The sequence below is a fragment of the Cololabis saira genome, chromosome 6, assembly GCF_033807715.1.
Source record: "Cololabis saira isolate AMF1-May2022 chromosome 6, fColSai1.1, whole genome shotgun sequence".
NCBI classification, from domain to species: domain Eukaryota; kingdom Metazoa; phylum Chordata; class Actinopteri; order Beloniformes; family Belonidae; genus Cololabis; species Cololabis saira.
Genome location: NC_084592.1, coordinates 44,437,292 through 44,454,978, shown reverse-complemented (window position 1 = coordinate 44,454,978; position 17,687 = coordinate 44,437,292). Strand labels below are relative to the sequence as shown.

Below are 17,687 nucleotides of genomic sequence, written 5' to 3'. Positions count from 1 at the left end.
GCGCTTTTTGGCGTCTAGCATCGCCACGGTAACGCTTTTGAAAGAGAAAAGTAATGCGTGTTGTCGCAGGATGAAGACGCACATTTTGATGTATAACACACTTGGGTGCACGTTACGGTTCGGGCTGAATTAACTTTCGAAGGAATGGCATAAATTTCGCCAAAATGACACAACTAATTCAAAATGGCCGACTTCCTGTTCGGTTTCGGGCATGACGCCAAGAGACTTTTCTTTCAGGTGCGCCATGATACAGGTGTGTACCGATTTTCGTGCGTGTACGACATACCGCATTCTGGGGCTTGAGGCACAAAGTTTTCAAGGGGGCGCTGTTGAGCCATTTTGCCACGCCCATTAATGCAAACCATTAAATATCAAATTTTTCGCCAGGCCTGACTTGCATGCAAAATTTGGTGACTTTTTGGGCACGTTTAGGGGGGCAAAAAGGCCCTCCTTTCGTCAGAAGAAAAAGAAAGAAAGAAAGAAAGAAAAAATTCCTACAGATACAATAGGGCCTTCGCACTGAAGGTGCTCGGGCCCTAATAAGACAAATATTCTTGTTAAGATTTTCAGTTTTTGCAGTGTATTGTTAGTTTGTTATTTTTATAAATTCCCAATTACGTAACAATTCCGTATTTCATAGACCCTGCTGATACGGTACGGAAACATCTTCCTCCCTGCGCGGCCGTTGTGGTGGATCTATTTCTTCCTCTGTGCTCGCTCTCGAGGACGAGAGCCTGCAATTACCCTGAGGTGACCCCGGCCGGCCGGCGCAGCACCGAGCCAGGTCTTCCTCCCCTGCAACGACCTCCAACGACCTCCAACGACCTCCAACCACCTCCACCGACCTCCACCGACCTCCAACCACCTCCACCGACCTCCAGCGACCTCCAACGAAGGGTCTTCCTGACCCCAGAGGCGGATCCAGTCATAACAATCCCCCCCGCAGCGTAAACACGCCGCACAGATGATTACACAGACATTGAGACTAGCAGGGCCCCCTCAGGGCCACCGCCGAGCCCCCCCCCCCCCTCACCGAGGAGCAGCCACAACCAGCACCAATTACCGGGTATTTCTGGTGGGCCGAGGACCTGCCCGCCCGGCGCTGCTAAAAGCAGAACCAGCACCAGAACCCACAGAGGGCTCAGCGCCGGCCAAGGAAGTGTGCTGACTCGAGAAAAACCACCTCCTCGCTCTGCTGTAAATACTTCCACACTCATGTGAATGCTGCAATCCCCCATGTATATAGTGCAATCCAACTCTGTGTAAATCCCCCTGGCACCCAAACAGTGGATCAATGAACTTGGATCATATAGTACTCCAGAAAAAATACTGTATTCCATTAGAAAAAAAAAGTAGAGACTTTGACCTTATTTGGGGACCTTTTTTGGATTTTTTGCCTTTATTGGACTAATGATCTGAATCATTAGTCATTAATGAATGTGGTTACGCATGACTTGATTATTTAATTCATTATTAATTTTTGTTCTAGTATTAATAAACATATGTTAAATGATTTTGAATGATGTAATCTATTGACTATATGAGGGAGGGAAGGGGAGAGGGGTGTGCTGTTGTTTTTTATTTTTATTTACTTATTTATTTATTTATTCTTTTTTTCTTTTTCTTCTCTTTCTCTATTATTATTATTATTATTATTATTATTATTATTATTATTATTATTATTATTATTATTATTATTTATTTTGGTTTAATTAATGTTATGAAAAGTTTAAAAAGGGGGGGAAATATTGATAATAATATTGTTATTGTAAATCTTATTTTTTTCTCTTTCTCTATTATTATTATTATTATTATTATTATTATTATTATTATTATTATTATTATTTTGGTTTAATTAATGTTATGAAAAGTAAAAAAAAAGGGGGGGAAATATTGATAATAATATTGTTATTGTAAATCTTATTTTTTTTCTTTTTTTTGCCCTAAATAAAGATATCCATAAAAAAAAAAAAAAAATCTGTGTAAATCATATAATCACATCTCATCTGTTCGTGATATATATTGTCATTCATTCATATCTGACCGGCACCAATAGTTATTTATTAATCTGCACTGTGTACATACATATTTATATGTATTTATGTGTATATGCTGTGTTTATTTCACTGCATAAGCACTTCTGGTTAGATGCAAACTGCATTTCCTTGCCCAGTACTTTTGACATGTGCAATGACAATAAAGTCGAATCTAAATCTGAATCTAAAAATCTAAGCGAAACCAGAGAAAAGGTCAGTTTTTGCAGCCAGGCTCGCTAAATATCCTCCAGAACCAGACTCTTTACGCCCCCGTCCCCCACAAATCCCTCCCTGGACTCCTCGCTTTGCCAAAAGCTGGAAGCTGGTATCAATTTAGACAATAGTTGAGGCTGCAGAACCGAACCACTTATGAGAGTAATGGTAGAAAATGTTCATGTGAGTGTTAATGAGGCGCGAGTGGGCCGGGCCTTCAACGCCGCTCTGGCCTTTTTCTTCCTCTTTCCTGGATCCGTCAGCGGAGGATCGGACCTTTTCCAGCTCAGCTTCCCCCGGTGGAGATAGGGATCAGAAATAAACCGTGTGTAATGTTCCTGGCGGGAGGAGGCCTCTCTGACGAATGCTCCGAGTCTTTGGAAACCTCGTTCCCAGCACCTAAACCTAAACCCCCCCCGTCCTCACAGTGGGGTGAGAGTGAGTAATGTTTGCCCCTCGCCGCCTCGGCTGACCCGACGGCTCCCAGAGTTCTGCAGGAACATTCATTCATTTCTGTGAGAACGGTGAACTGAACGCAACATATTTGCAAATAAAGAACTTGAACTTTGAACTTGAGAATTTGTCATCTCGCAGTAAAAACGATAAATTCCCGTTTATGACGTTTTTGTGTAAAGCTGATTTATGGTTCTGTGTTAAATCCACGCACAACGTACGTGAAGGAAGGAAGGAAGGAAGGAAGGAAGGAAGGAAGGAAGGAAGGAAGGAAGGAAGGAAGGAAGGAAGGAAGGAAGGAAGGAAGGAAGGAAGGAAGGAAAGAGGAAGGGAAGAAGGAAGGCTTATTTGCACCCATGAAGGTCAAGGACTCGATACAGATTCCAATGACACCACCCATGACTCTCTATGTCAAACCATTCAAAAGTTATTACAGAAAATATGTAATAGGCTAATAGAACCGCTAACAAAACCGCTAACGGGACCGCTAATGGGATAGCTAACAGAACCGCTAACGGAACCTCTAACGGGATCTCTAACTGAACCGCTAACGGGATCGCTAACGGGACCGCTAATGGGACCGCTAACCGAGCCGCTAACGGGATCGCTAACCGAGCCTCTAACAACCGCTAACGGAACCGCTAACGGGGTCGCTAACTGGACCGCTAACGGGATCGCTAACGGGACCGCTAACGGGATCGCTAACGGAATCGCTAACGGGATCGCTAACGGGATCGCTAACGGGACCGCTAACGGGATCGCTAACCGAGCCGCTAACAACCGCTAACGGAACCGCTAACGGGACCGCTAACGGAATTGCTAACGGAACCGCTAACGGGACCGCTAACGGGACCGCTAACCGAGCCGCTAATGGGATCGCTAACGGGACCGCTAATGGAACCGCTAACGGGACCGCTAACGGGACCGCTAACAGAACCGCTAACGGGACCGCTAACGGGACCGCTAACAACCGCTAACGGGACCGCTAATGGGATTGCTAACGGGACCACTAACGGAATCGCTAACTGAACCGCTAACGGGATCGCTAACCGAGCCGCTAACGGGATCGCTAACGGGATCGCTAACAACCGCTAACGGGACCGATAACGGGGTCGCTAACTGGACCGCTAACGGGACCGCTAACGGTATCGCTAACAGGACCGCTAACAGAACCGCTAACGGGACCGCTAACACCGATAACACTACCATCCCATAATAAACACCTACCATCCCATAATAACACTAACATCCTATAAAAACACCTTCCATCCCATAATAACACTAACATCCTATAAAAACACCTGCCATCCCATAATAACACTAACATCCTATAAAAACACCTGCCATCCCATAATAACGCCTATCGTGTGTGTGTGTGTGTGTGTGTGTGTGTGTGTGTGTGTGTGTGTGTGTGTGTGTGTGTGTGTGTGTTCATCTAAGGTTAAAAGGTCAGGGTTCAGATTTCTCCATTTTCCAGGTTATACTATGAAGTCTGTACTGACTGAGTCATGTGACCAGTTCTGGGTCAGTCTAATCAGTCAATAGCTGAGCTGTGGTTGCTAGGGGCAACAAGAACCTGATACAGAGGGAGCGGGAATGACTCAGCTGGATTTTTGGTTGTGACAAACCTGAAATCACTCCACTTTGCGCTCAAACCGTAGCTCTTAGCAGAAAAATGAAAACATCGTGAGAAACCGAGAACCCAGAACATTCTGTCAATCTTATTTTCATTCAGATATTCCTTAAAATGTGTTAGTAACGGCAATTCGAAAACAAAAATGAGATTTTTTTTAAGAAAATGTTTTTTAACATAAGAGTCAATGAAGAGCGAGACAGGAATTGGCGTGTCTGTTGGCTCCCCCGTTAAAATTTTGTGCACACCACGCCTGTCAAAGTCACATTTTATGAATCACAACACCTATGTCTATATTCTGACCAAAAATTATCTGTCTAGCTTTTACGGTTTGGCCGTGACCTTGAGTTACAAATAAGAAATCATGTTTTTTTTTCAGTGTAACTACACTCTAGCAAACTGACTCCCGTGCTCTAGATTTGAAAAAAAGTGATTTCCAGTCCTCGCTTGAGGGCTCATATCTTGAAAAGTGTACATTTTAGGAAAAAACAGTTTCGGGTTTGGAGAGAGAAGAGAAGTTTTCCTCCGTTTTGAAGTTTGAATGACGTTTCTACGTGCAAGTATGAGAAAGATATGTGACTCTGAAAAAAGGTGAATTTGGCTTTTTTTTTTACCTCCTCCCATCCACAGTGTGGAATTCTGCCCCATTCACTTACATGGGAAAATCTCCCCATTAGTTTGGAAATTTGGAAATGTTTTTGCACTTCATGCAAAAACTATTCGTGCCATCGCTCTGAAAATCTACAGGACTGTAGTTAAATTCACGGCCTACAACTTTCTAAATCGGTTCAGAATTTTTCGAGTAACGGTGTGCGATTGGTGAGGCCCCAAAGTTCTCGCAATGCGTTCCGGATGGGGCAAAAAGCGCACGTTTTTGCACGTTGCGCAAAAACGTGCACGCCAATCGCTAATAAAAGTCATACCACTCGATTCCCGCTTAAGGCGCACATTTCTACGTTTTTACTTTTCGCGTTTTCTCAAAGCTGCGGGACTAGTTACGCGCCAAAGTTTTTACGGAAGAATATGGAATAAGCCTGAGCAATAGTATGAGTGCCTCGCACGAGGCACTCCTCCTCCATTGAGCTTGCGCAGCTCAATGGAGGAGGAGTGCCACGTGGCGCAGCCGTGGCACTAATAATAATGACTTGGATTTATATAGCGCCCTTCAAGGCACCCAGAGCGCTTTACAGAGATCATTATTCATTCATACACATTCTCTCTGGTGGTGGTAAGCTACAATTTGTAGCCACAGCTGCCCTGGGGCAGACTGACGGAAGCGTGGCTGCCATATCGCGCCTAACGGCCCCTCCGACCACCACCACCAAACATTCATACACATTCAAACACATTCACACGGGGCAAGCTGGGTAAGGTGTCTTGCCCAAGGACACTACGACAGCAAACTGGGATAGAGCGGGATTCGAACCGCCGACCTTCCGATCATTGGATGACCCGCTCTGTCACCTGAGCTACTGCCGCCCCAAAGGAAGGAAGGGGGAGAAAGGAAGGAAGGAAGGAAGGAAGGAAGGAAGGAAGGAAGGAAGGAAGGAAGGAAGGAAGGAAGGAAGGAAGGAAGGAAGGAAGGAAGGAAGGAAGGAAGGAAGGAAGGAAGGAAGGAAGGAAGGAAGGAAGGAAGGAAGGAAGGAAGGAAGGAAGGAAGGAAGGAAGGAAGGAAGGGGGAGAAAAGAAGGAAGGGAGGAAGGAAGACGTTCACACTGCAGTTCCCAAGTGACCCAAATCCGATTTTTTGCTCATATGTGACTCAGATCTGATTTGTTTATGACAGTGTGAACAGCACAAGTCACATGGAATCTGATCTTTTCAAATCAGATTCAGGTCGCTTCCATATGTGGTTCTAAATCGGATACAGGTCTGAGGTTTTGCAATGCGACCTCAGTGTGAACAGCCAGGTCGGAATTAATGCGACTTTGACGTCACTTGAGAGCGACCGTTGACTATGCAGATGATATCAGTTTGCTCTCTGACAACGTGGAACAGGCACAAGAACTACTAAACAGGGTAGAGCTAGAGTGTGCCAAGGTTGGCCTCAGGTTAAACGCCAAGAAAACTGAGGTCATCACCTACAACATTCCACCAGAACATCAACCTCTGACTACAGCAGGAGGCACTGTGCTGAAAGAAGTTGATGACTTCAAATACCTGGGTTCGTGGGTCAACTCAACTGAGCAAGATCTAAAAGTGAGGAAGGCACTTGCATGGAGGGCCCTGAACGGGATGACCAGTGTATGGAACTCCAACCTCCCCCGCCAAATCAGACTCAGCTTCTTCTTCGTGACAGTAGAGTCTGTTCTCCTCTATGGCAGTGAATGCTGGACCCTCAAACCAACCCTAGTGAAATCCCTGGACGGGTGCTACACCAGGATGTTGCGTGCAGTGCTTATCAGCAAGAATGCACATGTAACCAACCGTGTCCTATATGAAGGAATACCAAGGGTGAGCGAAAAGGTTGCTGTAAGGAGAATGAGACTTGCAGGGCACTGCCAAAGACACACAGAACTGTCAGCCAGCAAGCTGGTGCTGTGGGAGCCAACACGCGGGCGCCGGTCAAGAGGACGTCCTACACCAACATATGTGGACATACTCAAGAAGGATGCAGGGGCCCAGAGTACCAGCGAACTGGAAAGTTGTATGGAGAATCGGGATGTGCTGGCGGGGGCGGGAGTCACTCGGAAGCGATCGGAAAAGGATTCTGGATGAAATCTGTTTCTGTAAAGATGTTCATCACATCATGATTCCACCACTCCTGACTCCGAGTCCGCATCCACACACACCTCTCTACAGACGAGGCAGCCATCGCTCCACAAAAAGCCATTATTAAAAATGCGGCTTTCTTTCTCCTCCTTCTCCTCTTCATTAACACTTGCTCACAGTTTCGTCGGCTTCCACCACACAACAACTTCAAAATATACCCATGTACGCTCACTGCTGTTGCCTCCATGTTTACCGCCGTATGACGGCGTGCTGCGTGTGACGTCTTTGTTATTGTTCCTCTGCGCATGCGGGTCAGTTCAGGGCCGCGATGCGTTCACACCCGAGTCTGATATAGTAGGCCTGTGTTGAAAAAATCGATTTTCTGATTCTAAATCGATTCTCATAATTCCTAAAAATGGATTTGTATGTCTAAAGATCGATTTAAAAAAAAAAAAATTTTTTGATTAGAAAAACATTTTTTTTTTTCTTTTTCATCTCTACATTTTTGCCTGGTGAACTTTTATCTAGTTTTGAAAACTCCTGAACTAAATGAACTTTTCTTTAGAGAAAATGCTGGACATTTTAGCTTACATTTCTAAATGTTATATTAGTTCAATGAAGTTCATATTATCTATATTTACTAAAGCTTGTTTGGTTTCTCTGTTATCGGACACGGTTTGCTTCATGTCCAGCTGTGTCTGGTGACAGAATAAATCAGACAAGCTAAAATAATTAGTTTACTGCTTGAGCTGTTGAAATTTCTTTCTTTTTTTGCACTTTAAATGGATATTGAAATGCCTATTTGAGTTATTTATTTCTTAGTTATTTCACAATAGTTATTGTGAAATTATTATTTCAATAGTTATTTTACAGTCATATAATCCAGGCAACACTAACCAAATCAATATTGAATCGGATCAAATGGTGATAATCGATTCTGAATCTTAAGAATCGGAATCGAATTGATTCTTGACATTTGAATCGATACCCAGCTCTATGATATAGGTAACATTTTAAAAGATAATGTGAACAGCCACACAAAAAAATCGGATATGGGAAAAAAATCGGAATTGAGCATTAAGGCCTGCAGTGTGAACGTAGTCTAAGAACAAGCCCAGTCCCACTGCTGCACCTTCAGGGGGTTGATTTCCCAGCAACAGGGAGAAACATTGATAATGGACTACATTGTTGGAGAATTACAGCTTCTGAGGAAAGTTGAAAAGCCACTAGGACAATACATGATTATATACGGTGAACAGTTTTATGATAGGGGGGCGTTTCATTCGTACTTCTCACCTAAAAATATTGAAATTAACTGAATTTGAACTAGTTCAAAGTGAAAGGTGGCTCACCTCAAGGATGCGTCCTTTCTCCTCTGTTGTACATACTGTATACAAATGACTGCTGTAGCGCTTTTGAAAACTGTCACATACTGAAGTTTGCAGATGACACTGTTCTAGTGAGCCTGCTGAAAAGTCTTCACATGGTCCTGTGTTTGAATACTTTTTAAAATGGTGCAAGGAATCTTTTTTATCTTTGAATATCTTAAAGACAAAGGATATGTGTATGGATTTCAGACGAGTGCAGCCCTCTCCTGTAAGTAAAGTGATTGAGGGGGAAGAAGTTGAAATTGTTGAGTCTTATAAATATTTAGGCACTATTATCGACAACAAACTGTCATTTGGAAAAAATTCAGACTCAATATATAAGAAAAGCCAGCAGCGCCTTTTTTGTGTCCGAAAGCTTTCTAAATACCAGGTGGATTATTCCCTGATGTTTTATCGTTCTTTCAACGAATCTGTCATCACTTTTTCTTTCATTTGTTGGTTTCAATCCTTGAAGGTCAAAGACAGAAATTTGCTCAATAAGGTTGTCAGTCTAAGCAGTAAAATCATTGGGTCGGCTCAACAAACTTTACAAGAACTTTCTAACAAACAGCTGATCAAGAAACTCCATGTTGTCTGATTCTCACATCCCTTAATAAACAGTTTCAGTTTCTACCATCAGTTACTGCTTAGACTCCCTTTTGCAAAGACAAACCGATATAAACACTCCTTTGTTCCTCCGCTATTGTTCTTTTAAATGCCGGAAGGAAAAGGTAGTGGGTGAAAAAGCCTTCACTCTTAACTATAACTTAGGTCTGTGATGTGTAACTTATTGTAATTTATTGTGTATATTCTAAGTATATTTAACATTGTGTGCTTCTCCTGTCGTGAACTGAACGTTGAACTATGAGAAGTATGAACTTGCAGAACAGTGACGGCTCCAGCTCTGCAGGAGGATTTACGATCAGCTGGTTCCAGGTCTGTTAGCGGGTCTGGGAGCCGCCGGGCGGCTGCTACTGACGGAGGGGAGAGTCGTTACCTCGGCAGGTGTCCGCCTCGTTATACGAGCGGCACAACAAAACAACCGTCAGGAAAAATCTGGTTCGTGTCACGACACGGGCACCGCGGCACCGCGGCGGCGGCGGCGTTTACAGTCTGCACACAACAGCACACGGTTGGGCCTCGCCGAGTCCTGCAGAACAGCTGGACTCAATTACTCCCACAAGAGAGCTTTGTGAGGGACGGGCGAGGGCAGGTTTCTGGGCGTCTGCCTGCCAACAACTCGTCACGCGGATTCCCTCCAGTCAGGCGCCTGCAGAGGCTCGCCGGTACGGACTAATAACTGGAGAGGCTGGTGCTGCGCGTCATTACCCACAAGCCTGCACAGCTGATTCAGGAGCAGGTTTATCAGAAACTAAACTCTGCATCATCCCTCAAAAATCCAGTTATCATACCGCTGCAGAGGTGTTGTCCTGCACGGCTCTGATTGGACCAGACCCGTGTTGAAAAAAAAACAATCCATTTTGATCCAATGATGCAGTCAGTGAAAAGAAATATATGTCCATGACTGTGTTTCCATGCATCAATAACCCTTTTAAAACCCGAATATTGGCAATAACCCGAATTTGCACGGCCATGTAAACACCAATAACCCCTTTGAATAACCGGAATTCGCTCATATTCGGGTTTTTAAAAACCCGACTATGACCCCTGGGTTACTCCTTTTAAAACCCGAATATTCGGTCATGTAAACACCAAACAGAATATCCCCATCAAACGGAACATGAATTTGTTTTCTGCACATGCTCTGTTCCCAAGGAATCCTGGTCTTTTGAGTCCAGGAAGTTCTTATAAACACGGAGAAACCAAGACCAGGAGGAGACTAATCACTTCATAAATAATGAAGGATATGAACATTTCTGCATTTGTAGACGGTAGAAAGTACCGGGATAGAAGATTTACAAGAAGGTGAGAGAAAAGTTTCGCAAAGCAGCATTTGTTTTGAATTCGGATACAGGAAGAAGAAGCGGAAATTACGCTAATTGCGTCATGATGTTCTCCGTGCGTCACTGTTTTGATCCAGATATCCCAAATGATTAATTACCATGTAAACGGAATATTCCGAATGTTTCAGTAACCGGAATATTAGCAATAACCCGAATTTTGACTGCATGTAAACGTAGTCCATGTTGGAGAGAATGGACAATAAAAGAAACTTGGGATAATTTGAGGTTTTAGTCCTCTTTTTTAATTCATTATGAATTAAAAATGTATCTGATCGGGAAAAAGTATCAGAAATTGTACGGGGAGCCAAAAAAAGTGATCGGATCGGGAAAAATCGGGATCGGATACTCAAAATCAAGTGATCGGGAGCTAAAAAAATCCTGATCGAGACAAGCCTAATTCAAATCGATTCTCATATTAATTCCTAAAAATCAATTTGTATGTTTAAAGATCGTTTTTTTTAATTATGATATTTTGGCCCGGTGGACTTTAATCCAAGTAGTTGCGTCATTTAGGCCCCGTACACACGTAGCTGGGTATCTGCTAAACCGAAGATATTTTCCTACGTTTGGTCATCCACATGAAAACGCAAATAAACGAATGTTTAAAAAAACTCCGGGCAAAGTGAAGATTTTTGAAAACTCAAACGTCACATTATGCGCCAAAACAACAACAAATCTGCTCTGATTCTGACGTCTAACGTGCGACCTTTGTTTACTACAGAACTGCAGATGATCCACCATCTGTTCTCCAAGCTATTTATTAAATAAATGGTCTCTGCTCTTGTTCACCGTTTACTGCGTTACACCGACGCAGAGCTTACGCCGTAGGGTACGCGGCGACACGCACCGTACGCCGTACCCTACGGCGTAGGGCTGCGTCGATTAACGCGGCAGCTCCGTGGTGGGACACGGGGGGACTCGGGCTCGTTACCGAGAAGGAGACGCGGATCCCGGGGAAACTGCGCCGCGGAGGCGGCCCGGAGGCCGGAAGAACAGATGATCTACAGGTTTGGAACGCTTATGAATGTGGTTGAAAACGCAGATCTTCGGTTATGTGTGGAAGGTTTTTTTTTTAAAACGATGTAATGTGGATGCAAATTATTTTATAAACGGAGGGGGGAAATATTTGGTTTTAAAAATACCCGGCTACGTGTGTACATAGCCTTAGGATGCAGCCGTTCATGCAGCTTCTCATTCGCTGAGGGCGGTGTGGAGGGATACGCGATATTTTGGCCCAGTGAACTTTCATCACGGTAGTTGCATCATTTAATTCCTGCATGCACGTGGTGTGAAACTGTTAAACAATCAAATCAAATCAATCTTTATTTGCACAGCGCTTTTCATACAACATAAAAAAATGCAACGCAAAACGCTTACAACGAACATGGCGTCAAGTTTAACACTAGTTTTAATATGTTAGTAAGGTCATCTTATGGGATATTTGGCAAATCTGGGAACTAAATCGTTACCAAGAAATCTCTTCACCAATGTGTTTCTAAAGGTGTCTAATAACATGTCCTAAAAAGTTGAAATTCAACTCCTGGGGGAAACTTTGTAAAAAACTGCACAAAGCTGGGGTACCAATAACCAATTTTCGCAAATTTGAAAATGCTTAATTTGGCCTTAAATAACTTGCGAGGGATCAAACTAGGGGTTTTTCAATATTCTGAGTTCTTTGCAAGTATTTATTTTTCACTACAACCATTCCTTAGTGGACAAACGGCAACGCCCACTTTCCCAGGTCATCGTTCATCCCGCCAATGCCCCCCACTCACACATAGCATATGTAAAAAAAGAAAAAAAGATAATAGTTTATTCTTTATTGTTTGACATGATGAATAGGCCAAGTCAGTGTTTAGTGATGGTTGCTGTAGTTGTTTTTGCATTCAACGTGAGGACGTTTTGAGTTAACATTAGGACCAAACATGCTGGATCCATTTGCATCCCTTTTCTTTATTGATCATGGATGGACATAATATACTGCTTTTACCTGGATGCTGGAGATCTTTGCAGCTGCAGGCCATCATCCGTATGCCAAAGGTGCACAGCTGTACTGTCAACTGATGAAGGAACTGGAAACTTTGCCTGGTTACAAAGAGACCATTGAACGTTTACACTGGGACACTCTGAGCCGAGGACGACACGTGGGAAGTGGACACGGGGACTGGAAGCAGAGTGCGCGCATGGGACAGAGGGGGGCGTGGGCGGGACTTAAAGAGCATATTGCAGGTTGGAGACCCCTGTGAATCAATGTGTAGGAAAATAATGTAGGAACTGAATTTTCATTGAAATACGCATAAATATATACTACAGTGACCTCCAGAGTTGTTTTTGTGAGAGTATTTTACTTCCGCATCTGAAAAAGCTGAACCGGAAGAGACGTAGCACCAGGGAGTGCGGTGAATTTCAACAATAGGAAAAATAATGGATCTTAATGTTAGTTGTGACACTGAAGAGGTTGTGAATGTGTATTCACACCAATATGACGGGCCATATTTTTCAAAAATCTTCACTTTGCCAAGAGTTTTTTTAAACATTCGTTTATTTGCGTTTTCATGTGGATGACAGGTCCAAACGTAGGAAAATATCTACGTGTGTACGGGGTCTGCACAGTCAGATGGGGCAGCTGTGGAGACGTCTCCCTCCTGCTGCTACGTCATATGACGCAGTGTTCGAAAAAAAAAAGCGTTTGTAGGAGCTTTGCTAAAATCATCCACTTTTTCCTCTGAATACGTGCCCTTATGTCTTGTAAAACATATGAAATCCTACATTAACTTCTCGCATAGTCATTTTCATATAAGGTCAGGTATCATTTTTGAAAAAACCTTAACCTGCAATATGCTCTTTAAAATGAAGGCATCTGATTGGTTCTTTCCTCCCTGCCAAGCCTCTGGTCCTCTGACCAATCCGTGCCATTCGGACCGCAAAAAACAGATTGGTCAGAGTTTTTACAGGATTAAAGCTGTCAGAGAGGTCGGATTTTTTTCTTTCCTTTTTCTGAACACATTATTCACTGCCCTCCAATGGTTTGAGGAGAACAACCCATTTGACCACGGACGCGACAAAGAGATGCTTGTATCTTTCTCTACAGGATTCACAAGCACAGCAGATGACCCAGTCAATGCTGAGAGAGCAGCTGAAGTAGGGAGAGAGATGCAGAAGAAGCTGGATGGACAGTCAGCGACATCAACAATGGAGGTGAAGTCAAAGGTGCAAGCCCTCTCTTCTCTGAGAAATATCCCTAAGAAGATAAACCTTGACTCACTGAAGTTGTTTAACCGACTAATCATTTTTGCCCAACGGGATATGACGGTTGAGACAAGCTTGAAGTATGAGCTGACTCCTGTCCCATTGTCCCTTTTCAGCAACAGAGATCATAAAATGAACAAGGCAAACAAAGCAGGCTTTTCCAAGTCTAGCCTGAAGGAGTTGACTGATCCACTTGACCTCACTAAACAACCCTGCTCCAATTTGGTGGTTGATGGTGGGTGGCTTCTTTACATGGTGAAGTGGGAACAAGGTCAGACTTGGCAGGAGATTGCCAACAGTTACCTAAGCTACCTGCAGCATCTTGGCCGTAACTGTCAAAAGATCATTGTGGTCTTTGATGGCTATAACAGATCGCCAAAAGATCATGACCACATCCGACGTACCAAGAAAACATGCTGTGATCTCCAGATTCGACCGGATCTGATAGACTGGACACCAAGAGCAAAGTTCTTGGACAACAGCCATAATAAGAGTGAGCTCATTCACCTCCTCTCTTCAACATTCCGGGAGCTTAGCATCACCGTTGTGCAGAGTGACAATGATGCTGACACTTTAATTGTGAGAGAGGCATTGGCTACTGCTACAGATGGCTCGATTTAGGTCAGTAACATTTGTGTGTACATGCAAAGTATATTACTTTCATTAGCTATGACTATGAGTTATGCAGCGTCCGCAGTTATGCGGTCGATGTACCCGACCTTCGTGGTAGGAGCTGAGTCGAAAGGCGAAGCTCTCGATTTACCGGTCAATCTACGCACCTACCCTCACCTATGGTGATGAACTTTGGGTAGTGACCGAAAGGACGAGATTGCGGATACAAGCGGCCGAGATGAGTTTCCTCCGCAGGGTGGCTGGACGCTCCCTTAGAGATGAGTTTCCTCCGCAGGGTGGCTGGACGCTCCCTTAGAGATGAGTTTCCTCCGCAGGGTGGCTGGACGCTCCCTTAGAGATGAGTTTCCTCCGCAGGGTGGCTGGACGCTCCCTTAGAGATGAGTTTCCTCCACAGGGTGGCTGGACGCTCCCTAAGAGATAGGGTGAGGAGTTCGGTCACCTGGGAGGAGCTCGGAGTCGAGCCGCTGCTCCTTCACATTGAGAGGAGTCAGCTGAGGTGGCTTGGACATCTGTATCGGATCCTCCTGGATCCTCCCTAGGGAGGTGTTCCAGGCATGTCCATCCTCCCTAGGGAGATGTTCCAGGCATGTCCCTCCTCCCTAGGGAGGTGTTCCAGGCATGTCCCTCCGGGAGGAGACCCCGGGGAAGACCCAGGACACGCTGGAGAGACTATGTCTCTCGGCTGGCCTGGGAACGCCTCGGACTCCCCCCGGAAGAGATGGAGGAAGACATGGAGGAAGAGCTGGAGGAAGAGCTGGAGGAAGAGCTGGAGGAAGAGCTGGAGGAAGAGATGGAGGAAGAGCTGGAGGAAGAGCTGGAGGAAGAGCTGGAGGAAGAGATGGAGGAAGAGATGGAGGAAGAGCTGGAGGAAGAGATGGAGGAAGAGCTGGAGGAAGAGCTGGAGGAAGAGCTGGAGGAAGAGATGGAGGAAGAGATGGAGGAAGAGATGGAGGAAGAGATGGAGGAAGTGTCTGGGGTGAAGGAAGTCTGGGCATCTCTGTTGAGACTGCTGCCCCCGCGACCTGGGAACGGATAAGCGGCGAACGATGGATGGATGGATGGATAGCTATGATTACTTTAAAAGTGATGGCATTGATGAGGAATACTCAGACATTGACTCATAAAGCATTCCACAAGGGGGATCACTGTTTGCTCTGACTAATGTGAAATGAATTGTAATAAATGCAATCTTATGTCAATGCAAAAAATGGTGTGGCAGTTTTTCCACTAAGGAATGGTTGTAGTGAAAAACAAATGCTATAAATGAACTCAGAATCATAAAAAACCCCTAGTTTAACCCCTCACAAGTTAATTAAGGCCAAATTAAGCATTTTCGATTTTTCAAAAATCAGTTATTGGTACCCCAACTTTGTGCAATTTTTTACGAGGTTTCCCCCAGGAGTTGAATTTCAACTTTTTAGGACATGTTATTAGACACCTTTAGAAACACATTGGTGAAGAGATTTCTTGGTAACGATTTAGTTCCCAGATTTCCAGACGCTTCCCTTACTATGTTGCGTTACTACAGTCAGGTAACAACTCAAAAAATAATCCTGATAATTAATAAGATTATGACCGTATTTTCACGACCATAAGGCGCATGTAAACGAAGAAAGTGGAACTGGCATATTTGATTTAGCACATCTGTTTAATTCAGAAACGGAGGATGAGGACTTGGATGGGTTTGATTAATGACGATTACCGGTAACGTGCTTGTTTTTAAAATTTTGATTATTCATTGGTGATTAAAAAAATGTTAGTACTTTGTAATAAAGACTTTAATAAAGCACAATCAAACTCAGTTTTGCTCCCGCTCTATTTTTAAATACGCACACTTGTATGCTTGTGTGTGTGTTGTTGTAAGGCGGCGGGTCATATGTGTGTGTAGACGGCGCCTTTTCGTACGTTGCGCTGTATGGTTGTGAAAATACGGTACGATAAAAATAATATCGTGATAATCGATTCTGAATCTTAAGAATTGAATCAATTCTTGACATTTGAATCAATCAAACCCAGTTCTGATTGGAGACGGATATGTGGACGGAGACGCGGCGTGGACGAGGAGCGACGGGTCACTGAAGCTTCTCTCTCCCTGGCAGCCGAGCCTCGGACCTGTCACCAGCCGCTCAGCTGCTGCTGCGCCTCAACCGTTTAACACACACACACACACACACACACACACACACACACACACACACACACACACACACACACACACACGCACACACTCAACAGATGCTTCCCATGCGGAGAGTAAGAGCTGCAGTTAACGCTGCAGATGTCTGAAACGAGCCACTGAGCTTCCAGGATGAGTTTGAACTCATCTGGAGTTTTATTCCACTTCTACTTCGGCTGGAACTTTAAATAAAAAAGGAGAGAAGAAGTAAAAACAAGGAGAGAATAACTCAAGACTCACCAGGCCAGCGATGGGCGTCGGCAGCCGGTTCACCCTCCGGATGACGCCGGGCTGGATGTTGTTGATCAGACTGTGAGCAGAAGGAGACGGAGGATCAGATCAGAGAACATCAGAGCGGGAGAGGGAGCGAGGGGAAGAGAGAGGGAGCGAGGGAGAGAGAAAGAGAGAGGGAGCGAGGGAAAAGCTGCGTGCACGCGCTTCGCCATCTGCTGGCCCGACTGGCGGCGGGTGAACGAGACTCGCTGCCGTTCGTTTTTACGACCTTGTTTAACAGCAGCTACCTGGTTTCAGTTTAGAACACCGTGTAAACAATTGCCCCCCCCAAAAGGCAGAATTAACCCCCACAGACCCAAACACCACCCAGCTTTCAGCAGCTCAGAGAACAGACGAGGCAAAGAAACACAAAGTGGAAACAAATCCCACGACCTGAAGCCTCAGCGCGGCTGATCATTTAAAACAGGGGTCGGCAACACAAAATGTTGAAAGAGCCGTATTGGACCAAAACTACAAAAGACAAATATGTCTGGAGCCGCAAAAAATGAAACGTCTTGTATAAGCCTTAGGATGAAGGCAACACATGCTACATGTATCTATATTAGTTAGAACTGGGGGAAGATTTTTTTTTTCATTATACACTTCGAGAAAAAAGTCAAAATGTCGAAATTAAAAAGGAAAGGAAAAAGGAAGAAAAAAAGAGATAAAAGAAAAGGAAAAAAAGAGAAAAAAAGGGAAAAAAGGAAAAAAGAAAAAAAGGAAAAAAGAAGAAGAAAAAAAAGAGAAAAGGGAATAAAAGAGAAAAAAAGAGAAAAAAAGGAAAAAAAGAAAAAGAGAAGAAAAAAAGGAAAAAAAGAAAAAAAAGGAAAAAAGAAAAAAAGGAAAAAGAAGAAAAAAAGAGAAAAGGGCAAAAAAGAGAAAAAAGAGAAAAAAGGGGAAAAAAAGAGAAAAAAAGGAAAAAAGAAAAAATGGAAAAAAAGAAGAAAAAAAGAGAAAAGGGAAAAAAAGAGAAAAAAG

At 44.0% G+C, this 17,687-nt stretch overlaps 1 protein-coding gene across 7 annotated transcripts in view; it reads right to left on the bottom strand.

The window, feature by feature from the left end:
• The window catches only part of lmo7a (LIM domain 7a), a 133,036-nt gene that overhangs the window by 79,794 nt on the left and 35,555 nt on the right, over window positions 1-17,687 (bottom strand). For all 7 annotated transcript variants that reach the window (XM_061724202.1, XM_061724196.1, XM_061724198.1 and 4 more), the window contains exon 3: window positions 16,677-16,746. In XM_061724202.1, the coding sequence (XP_061580186.1) occupies window positions 16,677-16,746 (70 nt within the window). The remainder of the gene's footprint in view (window positions 1-16,676; window positions 16,747-17,687) is intronic.